Here is a 12,336-nt window from a genome sequence, read left to right as displayed (position 1 = left end):
GCTATGGTAATCCAGGGGGGAAAGAGGACCTGAACTAAAACTAATACTGGGCGAGTGGAATAAATTAAAAGAATAGATAACAGGGAGACAGAATCAACAGAGCAATTGGATGTGAGAGTAAAAGCCATAAGGAATACAGTTTTTTAAAAAATTTTTCTTTTATTTTGTACCTAATGCTCATTTGCCAACAGTGGGTCTGCCCAGAATTAAATACTTCAAAAGTAAAGAACTTCTTCCAATGAAGTTAACTATTTAAAAATGTGCTTTGAGGGCTGGAGAGATGGCTTAGTAGTTAAGCGCTTGCCTGTGAAGCCTCAGGACCCCAGTTCGAGGCTCCATTTCCCAGGTCCCACGTTAGCCAGATGCACAAGGGGGCGCACATGTCTGGAGTTCATTTGCGGTGACTGGAAGCCTTGGCACGCCCATTCTCTCTCTCTCTGCCTTTCTCTCTCTATCTGTCACTCTCAAATAAATAAATAAAAACAAATAAACTTTCTTTAAAAATGTGCTTTGAATCTAGCCATTCAAATAAAAAAAAAGACAAGTTTAATCACAGGCTATTTACAATCCCTAAATGACTAAATTCCTGGCATGCTCAAGACCAAAAATACAGTATCTCCACTCAAATTGGTGGGAGGAAAGAGAAAAGAGCTCTGAAACAAAGGTTTGAGAGATTTTAATTAAAACAAACGGCTGTGCCTAGTCTCTCAGTCTGTCCAAAGCGAATGGAGGGAAAATCTTCTAATCCTTCAGATCTTCATCAGGCAGTGACCTCAGAAAAAAGAGCCTGCCTCCCATGTCATCATATTGACTCTCTCCAGCTCTGTGTTGTTCTGTATGGGTCTTTGATCCCAGAATTTTCTAAAAACAAAAAAACAAACAAACAAAAAAACCCCAATCATAATCATAAAATGAGAATAAAAGGAGGAAGAAGAGATAAAACACTGGCACTTACTTTTCAAATCCCCTAAAAAGTAAAGTAAAATAAATAAAAATGAGAATGCATGTTAACAAATGCACTGCAGTTATGTGATAGGGCTCATGCTAGAGCCCTTGCCTGGCATGCAAAAAGCCATTGGTTGGGTCGCCAACGCTGCAAAATGGAATCAATAAATGCATCAACAGGGCTGAAGAGGTGGCTTAGCAGTTAAGTCGCTTGCCTGCAAAGCCTAAGGACTTAGGTTTGATTCCCCAGTACCCACATAAACCAGATGGTACAAGCATCTGAAATTCATTTGCAGTGGCTGGAGGCCCTAGCATGCCCATTCTCACTCTTGATCTGCCTCTTTCTTTCTCTCTCCAATAAATAAATAGATAAAATATTTTTTAAAAACAAATGTATAAACAAAGATACACTGAAAAAAAATCTGTGCCCACTATCCAATCCTCTAAAAATTGGGGATTTTAGGAAAGGAAAGTTGTTCTCACCACATTGGGCTCATTTCTGTTGGCTGTTCCTCTCCCCATAGTTGTAGTGCCCGTTTTACCTGCTTAAAATGAATGGAAAGGCACACTTTTTTGAGGAATAACAAAGCTTAGTTTAATTTTGGGTCATTCATCATGATATCACATGCCTTACTATATTACTTACTAATATTAATATGGTTAGTATGAATTTTCTAATTGTTTTAGAAAATAGATTCATCAAATAAGATTTTAAAGTTGGAGTGGTGGATCTTTTTTCTATTTAAAAGTCAGTTAAAGAACACATGTAAGTAAAAACAACTTTGAGAGTCTACACAATGTACTTCTAACTTAACAGAAATGGGATGATAACTCATGTACATTCCACAAAAATAGTCAGCTGTGAGTAGCAGAGACAAACAAAAGAGAAAGGTAGGGGTTAGGAAAGAGAAAGAGAAGTCAGAGAGAATGATAAAATACAGGATGAGATGGAGAGAGGAATGGCAGAATTGTAGGGCGCTACATAGGCTTTGTAGTGAGCCTGTTGAGGTCAAGGCTCTCAATGTAGGAACGCATTTAAATTGAAATTTCATTAAACACCAATAGTTTTTAGTGTAAGTATGTTCCATGAAAAATGCAAGACACACTGATAACAAAAGTTATTGCTCGCTTAGTTGAAATCCAAGGCTATCTGTTTGTGTTTTAAACATGAGAACCCTTTAATAGCCCACTCCTCTCCTAACTAGGTGCCAAAAGGAAGTTGAATCATTGTTGTCCATTTAAAAATAATCTCAGCATCAGTAAGGGTGAAGTTACCTTTTAAAAAATCTTCTATTTAGGAATTCTGTTAGGAATAATGTTAGGAAATTCATATTTAGGAGAAAATTAAGGACCTTACTCTCTTCCCTAGACTTCACTGAGAAGCAAGAGAATGACCTAGCTTACAAATTAGCGTCATCGCCTAATAATACCATAAGCCATATTTAAAAGGTCTAGTTTGCCCCAAAGATCACAAAACATAAAAGCCTGTACTTGAGAATACTACTACTTATCAAGAACTCAGATTTGGACTAGCTGCCGTTTTCTATCTACAGAATTTTAGCTCAACATTACTTTTGCCCTCAGCAGCATTTGCTGAAGTGTATTTCAGTCATCAGAGTGAGTAATGTGAAAGTGAAAAAAAGGTTAAAGGTTAGAGGAACGACTTGCTTTCAGAAGACAGTTTCTGAGTAAATAAGATCTCAAGAGTGTCTATATGCCATCTCACCGGGCTTTCATCTCAATTATAACTGGAGCACAATATCCACCTCCAATCCAACCTTTAGGTTCTCCTTAAAGGAGGACCCTCCATTTCTCAATGAGCTCGAAGAAATGTTAAAGAGTCAGAGATGTGAAAGAAAAAAAAAAGCAAAATTGTCAAAATCAAATGGCTTATCACAATTGCACTATAATGAGAGATAAAACTTTCCTTTAAACACCAGCAGGTACAAGGGGAAATTCAACTGAATTTAGAGATTGCTTAGACCCTGTGCAAAGATAGGTGCCTGCTTAAGATCATCACCTGAACTCTAGACGGTATTAAAGTCAGGGAGAGCTGCAGCTGGCAATGTTACAACACAGTAATGCCACTGGGAATTGAACGGTAACCAAGTCATTAATATTTGCCAACTAAACAGACAACACCCCTGCAGCCCAGCCAACCAACACTCGTAACTGGGGGGTGAGAGGGGGAGGGATTCTTAACCCAAGGCAGTGGAGTAAACTCTCTTGTACTTGGAAATGCCTGGAACAGAAGGATCTGTTCCCTGATTTTTCTGGGAGGTATGTCCAAAATGACCTCTAGCCTTTATGACAGGATTATGAAATCCAATTCTTTTGAAACTGGAGGGAAAGGAACACTATCCAGGAGCACTATAAGTACTTAAACTTCAAATAGTCCTTGTACAATTGTCCAACCCATTTTCACTTCATTGTCATAATTGCCTAATTTATTTGTGATAGAGAGAAAATGATGTTATACATGAACTGTAGAGGAAGTGGGCAGTGACTGTGTTTTTGGAATGTAGAGAACCATAATTGAGGGAGTGGAATAATAATAGGTAAAGATGATACAACAGAATACCAAGCCTAATATGGTTTAATCCAGGCTGCCAGTAATACATCTTAGTGCCACAGAACATGACACAAGACATCAATAGGTTGTTTTCCCTGTCTTTAATTCACTATATAAATGTGGCACAATTTGTCCTGAGGGCAATAGAAAGCTGGTCTCTTCCACAGTATTTCACATTTCCTGAATTACCACTATTTATTATGGGTTTGGCCTGGATGTGGTTGGTGCCACCTACTGGACTAGGTGTAGAATCACAAACCTCAACCTCCTTGTAAACATAGTCTCACTACAGAACATATTAACCTTAGGGACTGTGATTCTTCATTGGGGGGTACATAATTTATACATGTTTGGATTAATATCATAGTTTTTAGATCTAAGAGAGACATGAGAAATCACAGCTCAACACTGCCATGTTATTGTAAGTCTAGGACAAGAGCTTTATGGAGTCAGAAGCCTGGTTTCATTGAGTTTGTTTTCTGTTTCTTACATAAAGTAAGAAGTTTTAAATATTATGTATAGCATGTTATGGTTGCAAATCTTAAATAAAGAAAAAAACTGAAATTAAATGACTTGCCCATATCTTATAACTGGTAGAAATCTGCTTAAGGGCTACAACTCATATACTGAATCTAGAGCCAGCACTTTTCCCATTAAATTAGAACTTTATAAATAGGGTGGTGAAATAATTTTAGTGGACAACTGTAATAAATTCAGGAGGCTTTAGAACATGGCATTAAAAATACTGTCAATCATGGTGATTTTGTTTTCCAGACAGTGTCTCTAGTAGCTCAGGCTGGCCTTGAACTCTTGATTCTCCTACGTATTAGGATTACAGGCTTGTACCATCAAGCCTGATTCAGATATTCCCTTTTCAGTGATTTGAAACTTGAGAGCAATAAAGAAATAATTCCAAGTAGTGCTTTTTTTTTTTTTAAATCTGTCTTGTTAATCTCATTTTCCAATAATTATAAAACAGGTCTCAAGCTTAAGCATCTTGCTAAAGCATTAAAAATTTGGGTCTATATACTTATTGTTAAACTTGCTTATGGGACACTATATTGGTTTTTCATTTTGTAACATAAATTTTATGGCTGGGCATAGTGGATCATACCTGCAAGCCCATCAGTTAGGAGACTGAGTCAGGAGGATCACTGCAAACTTGAGGTCAGCCTGGACTACATATTGAATTCCAGGCCAGCTTGGACTACAAAATGAAATCTTGTTTTGGCAAAAAAATATGTTTTTAAAGAAGCTTTCCTATTCTTTTATTTCTTGTTTTTTATTATTTTTATTTACTAGAGAGAAAGAAAGAAAGATATAGAAAATGAGCACCCCAGGGACTCTAGCCTTTGCAAATGAACTCCAGATGCATGTGCCACCTTGTTCATCTGGCCTACATGGGTCCTTTGTCTTTATAGGCAAGGACCTCAATGGCTAAGCCATCCTCTTCAGCCCAGAAAAAAAAATATTTTTAAGAAATGCATTTATGAAAAGAAGTCAATCTAAGTAGCAAAAATTGAAGGAACAGTCATAAAAATAACCTAATAAAGTTAAATGACAATGTGCACCACTAAATTCTTTCCCTAATGTTGCCAATAATATCTTACTTTGCTTTGAAAATTTTTTTCATGAGAACTATTTTTTTCTTATTAATAATCACATGTTATAAGTTATAAATCGCTCAACATAACCCAAATCTAAGACTTTGCTAGATTTCAGATCCACCTGGGCGAACAAGCAAACCCCCAAAGACAGGCAGGATGGCTCATGCTGATAATCCAAACAGTTCAGTTCAAGGCCAGCCTGGATTACATAGTAAGGTCCAGGTCAGTTTGGGCTAGAGTGAGACCCTCAAAATAAAAGCAAAGATTTTGAGCATGCGCATCAGAGAATTCAGCTGGCCTCCAGGCAGTGCTCAATGAATGCACAGTAAATGAAACAGGACCAATGGAGCACTCATGTCTGTGTCTATGTTAATATGTGGCGACAGCACTATAATGCCTTATCAATTCTCCAGAAGCATAAGGAGAGAAGAGGGAGGAAAGTATTGATCTGTAGGTGGTCCCAATTCAAACGGATTCAATGTTCTGCAAGTGAGGGGGTGGGGAATTTGCCGAGGCAATTAAGTTGAATGGAAATACACTACTTAGTCTCTGGATTCCTTGAAATGACCTTTGGCTAATTTTGAATGAAGTAAAAGAGAGCTATGTCTTTGCTTCTCATATTGCTTCCTCTTTGTCTTTTAAGTATGCATCTTAATGACTTTATACTGCTTCTGGTTGCAGTCCATGTTCTTTCTTTCCAGCTTTCTGCTGTCCAATTTTTATCAAAATATAAGTTAAAAGAAAAATATGTGTAGAATTCTACCCAAGGACAGGTAGGTAGTCCATCTGGATCTACATTTTACTTTTGGATGAAAATAGAGTGCTATGTACCAGAAACAAATCATCTTGAGTTGTTCCATCCTGTTTTAAAATGTTCAAATTAGTAATTTGTTATATTGTGCTAAGGAACAGGTAAGAAACCATTTGGGGATGTAACTTCTAAATTTATTTTAGAAATGTTATTGAGGACATTGACTACTGTCTTTGTGCACATAGATTCCTGCCACTATTAATGAGGGCCTGGAGAAGAAACTACACTCAGGTCTCAGTACCAGGAACAGCTATATTTCTCCTGAGCAATTGGTTTGTTGTATTTCATGAACATTGCAAATCCATGTTTCTTTTTGCTATGTAATTTAGAATCAAATTTACTACTTCTACCAACCAAATGGCACCTCTGCCAGACACTGCCATGTATTTACCTACTCTTACCTCACTTTTCTTTTCCTTTGACATACTCATTTATAATTTATGATTGCATTTCCCTTTTAAAAATAAAATCTTCTCCAGGCTTGGTGGCACACACCTTTAATCCCAACACTTGGGAAGCAGTGGTAGGAGGATCACCGTTAAGAAGGCTTTCTATAACCCTCCCCCTCAGAGCTATTACTTTATTCCACTTTTTATGAAAAACTATTTGATTCCCCATAATGATAGAAAAATGTCTTTAGAAAAATCACTGCAGAGCTGAAGAGTTGGCTCAGCAGTAAGGCATCTGCCTGCTATGCCTGACAACCCAGGTTCAGTTTCCTAGTACCAGCGTAGAGCCAGATGCACAAACAGGTACATGCATCTGAAGTTCATTTGCAGTGGCTGGAGGTCCTGGTGCACCCATGTTCATTCTCTCTGTCTCTCTTTCCTTGCAAATAAATAAATAAAATAGTTTTAAAAGAAAAAATTACTAGAATTCCAAGAACATCTGAAGTAGTGAAACCCAGAAGCCATGTCAGATGTTTAGCTTCTTGGCTTTCAGTTCTGAAGTCACAGTCAACTCCAAGAACACTCACAAGACCAGACCACTCTAAATTCCTAGGAAAGGAGTAAAGGTGAAAAACAAACTAATTTTGAGATTTTTGAGTACCATGTTATCTATCATCTAGACACACTAAGTACATGGTATAGTTCTTTATCTTCACAAAGGAAAACTTAATTTCCTCCACAGAGAATCCCTACCTTAGAATAAGAGCTTCTGAGCACTACTAATGATGATGATAGAAAAAAAAAAAAAACCCACCTCATTATTACACCACAAGCAAGTAACTTCCTGTGTGTCAGTGTCAGACATTGTGACGCTCACTTCCAAGTCATGGGATCTCTAGTATTAACAAAGCAAAACCTCAAAATATGCAGATGTGATTCTGTACTTACCTTGAGACTGTGGAAGATTTAAAACTGCTTGCTTTGGTTCAAAATTGTGCTGTAAATACAGTGATAACTTCAAGTCATTGGCCTTCTGGTAGTTCCTCAAGGCTTCAATTCTCAGCTCAATAATTTTTCCATGAAAGTCATTCTGAAAGGTGACATTTTTCAAAACTACTCATAATATTAACTTCTCTAAATCCACTGTTACATATATATATATATATATATGTACATATGTGTGTATGTGTGTATATATATATATATATATGTATGTGTGTATGTATGTGTGTATATATATATATATATATATATATATATATATATATATATATACACATTACTTAGAAGTTAAAAAATAATTCCCCCCCAATAGTCTTGCAGAATTGGGATGATGATATTTATTGGTTTTCCTCCATTTTGCATGATACAAAGTCAAAAACACGGGAAGAATTATTCCAATTTATTCAAGTTCAAGCCACTTCAGCTATCTGATCATGATTCACTTTTTCTAGCAACTGATGATGAGAGGATTGGGCTTAACAGTGTGAAGCTAAAAGCCAAAGGCTTTATCTTGTATGCATGAATGAATGCATTCTATGTCTAGCTTTGGGAGATACTAATACCTGAAGAAGGTTGGCTTGATCCTGATATTTGACCCACTCCATTTCCCTCTGTTGCTTTTCCTGGTGGAAGAAAGACCTTCTGGGTGACAAAGTAAATTGAGATAAAACAAAATCAGTTTTCCAACATACTGCAATGGGCTTATAGAAAAAATACGCTGTTATAGGTTCCCTATTAGTCTGCTTTTCAACTTCACAGTCTTCTTAATTGGCCTTCCCATACAATGCACTCCCTAAAAGCTAAGGGACAAATGAGTACTTCCTTTTCTGTGAATAAGTTGTTAGGAGAAGAGGAGAATCAAATATAATACCTCTACCTAAATTTTCTAGGACAAATTAGCAAGTGTCTGATATTGCACAGCTATTGTAGAACTCTCATTGTTGATACAGATTTTCTCCCATTGTCCCAACTTACACTGTTTCTCAGAAACTTGTGATTCCACTGATTCAAATATAATATCCTACTGGTACCCCATTGCTTAGATAAAATTTGCAGTGTGGTCAAGGAACACATGATAGCTTCAGCAGATCATTGCCATTAAAGAGATTTATCAGCTCCAAGAGCCACTACTGTTCAGAAAGGTGGTACCCCTTCCTTGTCTCCTTCACTCTCCCTGCCTGCTGTTTCCAGTTCCTTCTTGGTCTTCCTAAGTGATGATGTGGGTTTGGGAGCCTAAGATGAAAGAAGAGAGCTAAAGAAATAGAAGGCCCCAGGGGGAAAAAGGCACTGTCTTAGCAGATCAGAAATCCAATGTACCCTAAAGCTCAGGTCCTATCTGTCTGCCTCCCCAAATTAGCTTTAATTATTACAAAGCTGTTTCCAGCTGTATGACATCAAGACTCACAACATTCTAAGTGTATCGTTCCACTTACCTTTCCATCCTGCAAGTCTGCCTTGGGTTTTATAGGTGGTACTTTTTGTTGATCATGGAGCTGGTCATTCTCAAATGTCTGTGGAGTGACATTTAGGGAAAGCTTCAAATTAATGGTAGTTAATGACAGAAGTGGATAACCACTATGAGTCAAGGTTTTTGGGTTCCACTAGTCAGTAACTTTGCAGAGCTGGAGATGAAAGTTTTATTACCCACCCAAGGTGATTTACAATGGTTCCTTGAATGCACCTTATAGTAATACAAACTATTAATTGAACCCATATTATATGCCACTGACTCTGCTAACCTACTTCCTCTATTATTTACCATCACTATCACATTATAATCCTTCTTTAATTGTCACATCCCTTATAAAAAGCATTTGGGGAGCCCTGGAGAAGCTGGATTTTGATAGAACAATTGTGGCTGGCATATTTCTTATCATAAGAACTCAAGAACTTGAGGACAGAAACTGACAATTCATAGAACTGATTTGTAGCTGCTATTTAGAACTAGGAGCAGATCCCAGTACAAAATGCGGAGCTTGGATGTATCCTGATTATTTATGGAAAAGTAAAATTTTAAAAAAGCAGAGCTCTCACCACACACCTGTTTATATATCACAAGACACATCTGCTCTTTGAGTTTTACAGTCTGTGAAAAAACACTGTCTCTAAGGGTTATGCACAGAGGTATTCCCCCTCCTGGCTTCTAAGCAACAATGCAATGATTGTTAATGTCACTGGAGTATTATAATTAGGCATTCATTTATTAATTTCCTATTATATTCCAGATATTGTGTTAGATATGAGGGATTCAGACAAAGCAATCAAGACATTGGAGGAACTTGTATCCCAGAAAGAAAAAAGGGAACAAGAACGGAGTTACAAAATGATATAACTAAAGTTATAAGTCGACATGAAAAGTGTTATAGAAGACATTAATAGAGCTATATATATAATAGAAAGCAGGAAGAGGGTACTATATTTTAGATGTAGTGGACAAGAACTCTTTTGGAAAAGTGACAGTTAAGCTGAGACTTGAAGGATGAGAACAAACCAAACATGAGACAATATAAGTTTATGCAGGGGGTAAAATAAGAGTGAAGGCCTTGAAATAAGAAAAGGATTAAATGTTGGGGAGTGCAAATGGAATCCTGACTGGTGATTGTACAGAAGGCAAGAGTGGAACTCCTCAGAGATAACCCTGGAGAGGTGAACACAAACCAGATTAAGCCAAAATCAGGTGGGCTGTAAAATATCTTCACTAGAAGATTGACATATTTTGATTGTTTTCAAATGGTAACTTTGAGTATTGAGCAAAGAGTAGATTGAAATAAGGCATGGGTTGAAGCAGGAACATGGGCCAGAGTGAGGTTCTTTGAGTTATTCACTGCAGAACAATACTTTCAAGAGACCCTGAGAGGCACACCTTGTTCCAAAGCGTCTCCATTTCCTTCCGGAGCATCCTATTTTTCCTTTCCTGTTAAAAGGGGGAAAAAAATCAGAGACATGTGTTTATCTAATTCATAAAGTGAGTTTAGAAAAAATTCCTGTTAATGGTGGGAAGAGGGTCCAGGGACATAATTTAACCACAGAGGAAGGTGGTCAATGGACCTAGCCCGAAATATAGTAACATGACAGATGAGTTTGATGATGTTGATTACACAGCAGTTTTTTTCAGTAATAACTTTAATTATAGTGACTATGAAATGTGTCAATACAAATAAGTTCTTAATCATTAATACATTTTCATATGATAATATAATTTGGTTTTTTTAGGTGATTCATTTTTCTTTCTTTCTTTCTTTCTTTCTTTTTTTTGAGATAGGATCTTACTCTAGCCCAGACTGATCTGGAATTCAGTCTGTTGCCCAGGATAGCTTCAAACTCATAGTGATCCTCCTATTTTAGCCTCCTAAGACTGGGACAGATATCGCCTACCATGTCCTACATTATTGATTTTTAAAATATCTTCCAAGAATCTCCTAAAATTATCTTCTAATTTGATAGATATTTTCTATTTGTTCAAAATGTGAAGGGCTAATGTGCTTCTATTCATTAACCTTTAGAAGAAAAAAATTTTAAAGTCAAAGAGGAATTTTGCTAGTTTGTCCCTGTGTTTTCAACCATTCCACCTGACTCCTTTCCTCCCTGGGTTTTTTCCTAGATCAAAGGGAAACAAATGTTGGAGCATCAGATGCTAGGGTGAGCATTTTCTTTTTTCCAAATTTGACAACAGCTGTTCAGAAGTACCCACCTAACATCTTATCTTACCAAGTTCTGTTTCATCTCCTCTGCTTCCTTAATGAGCTCCATGACGGAGGTTTCATCACCCCCCTTCCCGGCCATGATCTGCCTCATGATCTGCAGACTAGAAGGGAGAGAGACATCACACCACATGCATGCCTCATAAAAGATAATATTAGTATTCTGCAACCAGCCAGGAACTCTCCTGTCATGAAGGGTTGATTAAGCTGAAATCTCAGGAATTATACACATCCTTCTAGACTTAGTCTCTCTAACTAGGATGATTCCATTCCTAACTGACAGTTGCTTTAGCTATGCACCCTGTAATGAATTCTGTGCTCTTTAATGTTCGAAACAGGGCTCTAACAGCAAGCGACACTACTTTTCATCCCCTGAAAAGGATGGTTTGGTGTATGACTTGAGGGAAGACCGTTCTGCCTCTATAAAGAAGGGGTTGAAAACTCTGATGTTTTCAGAATTCATTCCAGAATCATTCCCTATCATAGTCTACTTCTATCTATCCCCGTGGAGCTTCATAAATCTGAATCAATATCAAGTCTCTCACTGTGGGAAGGAACATTCTCGAAGGTGTTAATCTGCATTTGTATTAGTACTTTTCTCTTCCTTAGGTTCAAGCACAGGGTCAGGCCTTTGGCCGCAGAGCTGTATGTTCAATTTTTTTTTTTTTTAAGAAAAATAAAGATAAAGAAGAAAAAACAAAACCAAAAACAAACCAATATAAATAATTATTGCTAGACCTATAGAGATTACTATGTTCAGGCTTTCTGTCTTTTGGACTCCTGAGTAGGGAGCCCTTACCTTCTTTGTTTTTCCTCCAAGTTAGACATTAACTTCTGAAATAAGAGACCGTTCTTATCATCAAGAGGTCTTAGCATTTCTAGTAGTTCCTGCTTCCTTAACTTTATGTCCTCATTCAATTCCTTCAGGTAGTTGCCATCTGTTTTAGAACTTCTGTGAGAAGAGACAGGGTATCTGTCTTTAGCTTGGGGTAAATAAAGACCCTTCCCCCTTCCCCAGCTCTGCTGATTGTCTTTTCCCATCGCAGACTCACTTTTTTGAGGGAAAGCAAGATCCTGAACAGTTGGTGTTGCTCGTCATCTTGAAGGAAAACGTTTAACAATAAAGAGGCCTTCTTGAAAATATGTGCCTTCTTTCCCTTCCAGTTAAGACATCATTTTTCTGCTGCTGCTCTTGAAACTTCTGTTATGTTGGACTGACTTTGGCTACAGTTTGAGGTCACAATAGCACCAAGACCACAACATCAACAGGTCTTTTAAGCAGCACCTATGGCAGCTTGAGGCTGAAAAT

At 37.4% G+C, this 12,336-nt stretch overlaps 1 protein-coding gene across 1 annotated transcript; it reads right to left on the bottom strand.

Moving 5' to 3' along the window:
* Window positions 1-741: 741 nt before the first annotated feature.
* Window positions 742-12,126, bottom strand: Ccdc196 (coiled-coil domain containing 196). Its single transcript, XM_045155584.1, has 10 exons — window positions 12,080-12,126; window positions 11,827-11,979; window positions 11,035-11,131; window positions 10,190-10,240; window positions 8,760-8,837; window positions 8,476-8,559; window positions 7,890-7,949; window positions 7,273-7,414; window positions 1,429-1,487; window positions 742-861 (listed from the first exon to the last, which is right to left on the bottom strand). Exons 1-10 carry the CDS (start codon window positions 12,124-12,126, stop codon window positions 742-744), a joined length of 891 nt encoding a protein of 296 aa, XP_045011519.1.
* Between the last annotated feature and the right edge of the window lie 210 nt (window positions 12,127-12,336).

This window comes from Jaculus jaculus, chromosome 7 (genome assembly GCF_020740685.1).
Source record: "Jaculus jaculus isolate mJacJac1 chromosome 7, mJacJac1.mat.Y.cur, whole genome shotgun sequence".
NCBI lineage: Eukaryota > Metazoa > Chordata > Mammalia > Rodentia > Dipodidae > Jaculus > Jaculus jaculus.
This window is presented reverse-complemented; position numbering and strand designations above follow the sequence as displayed.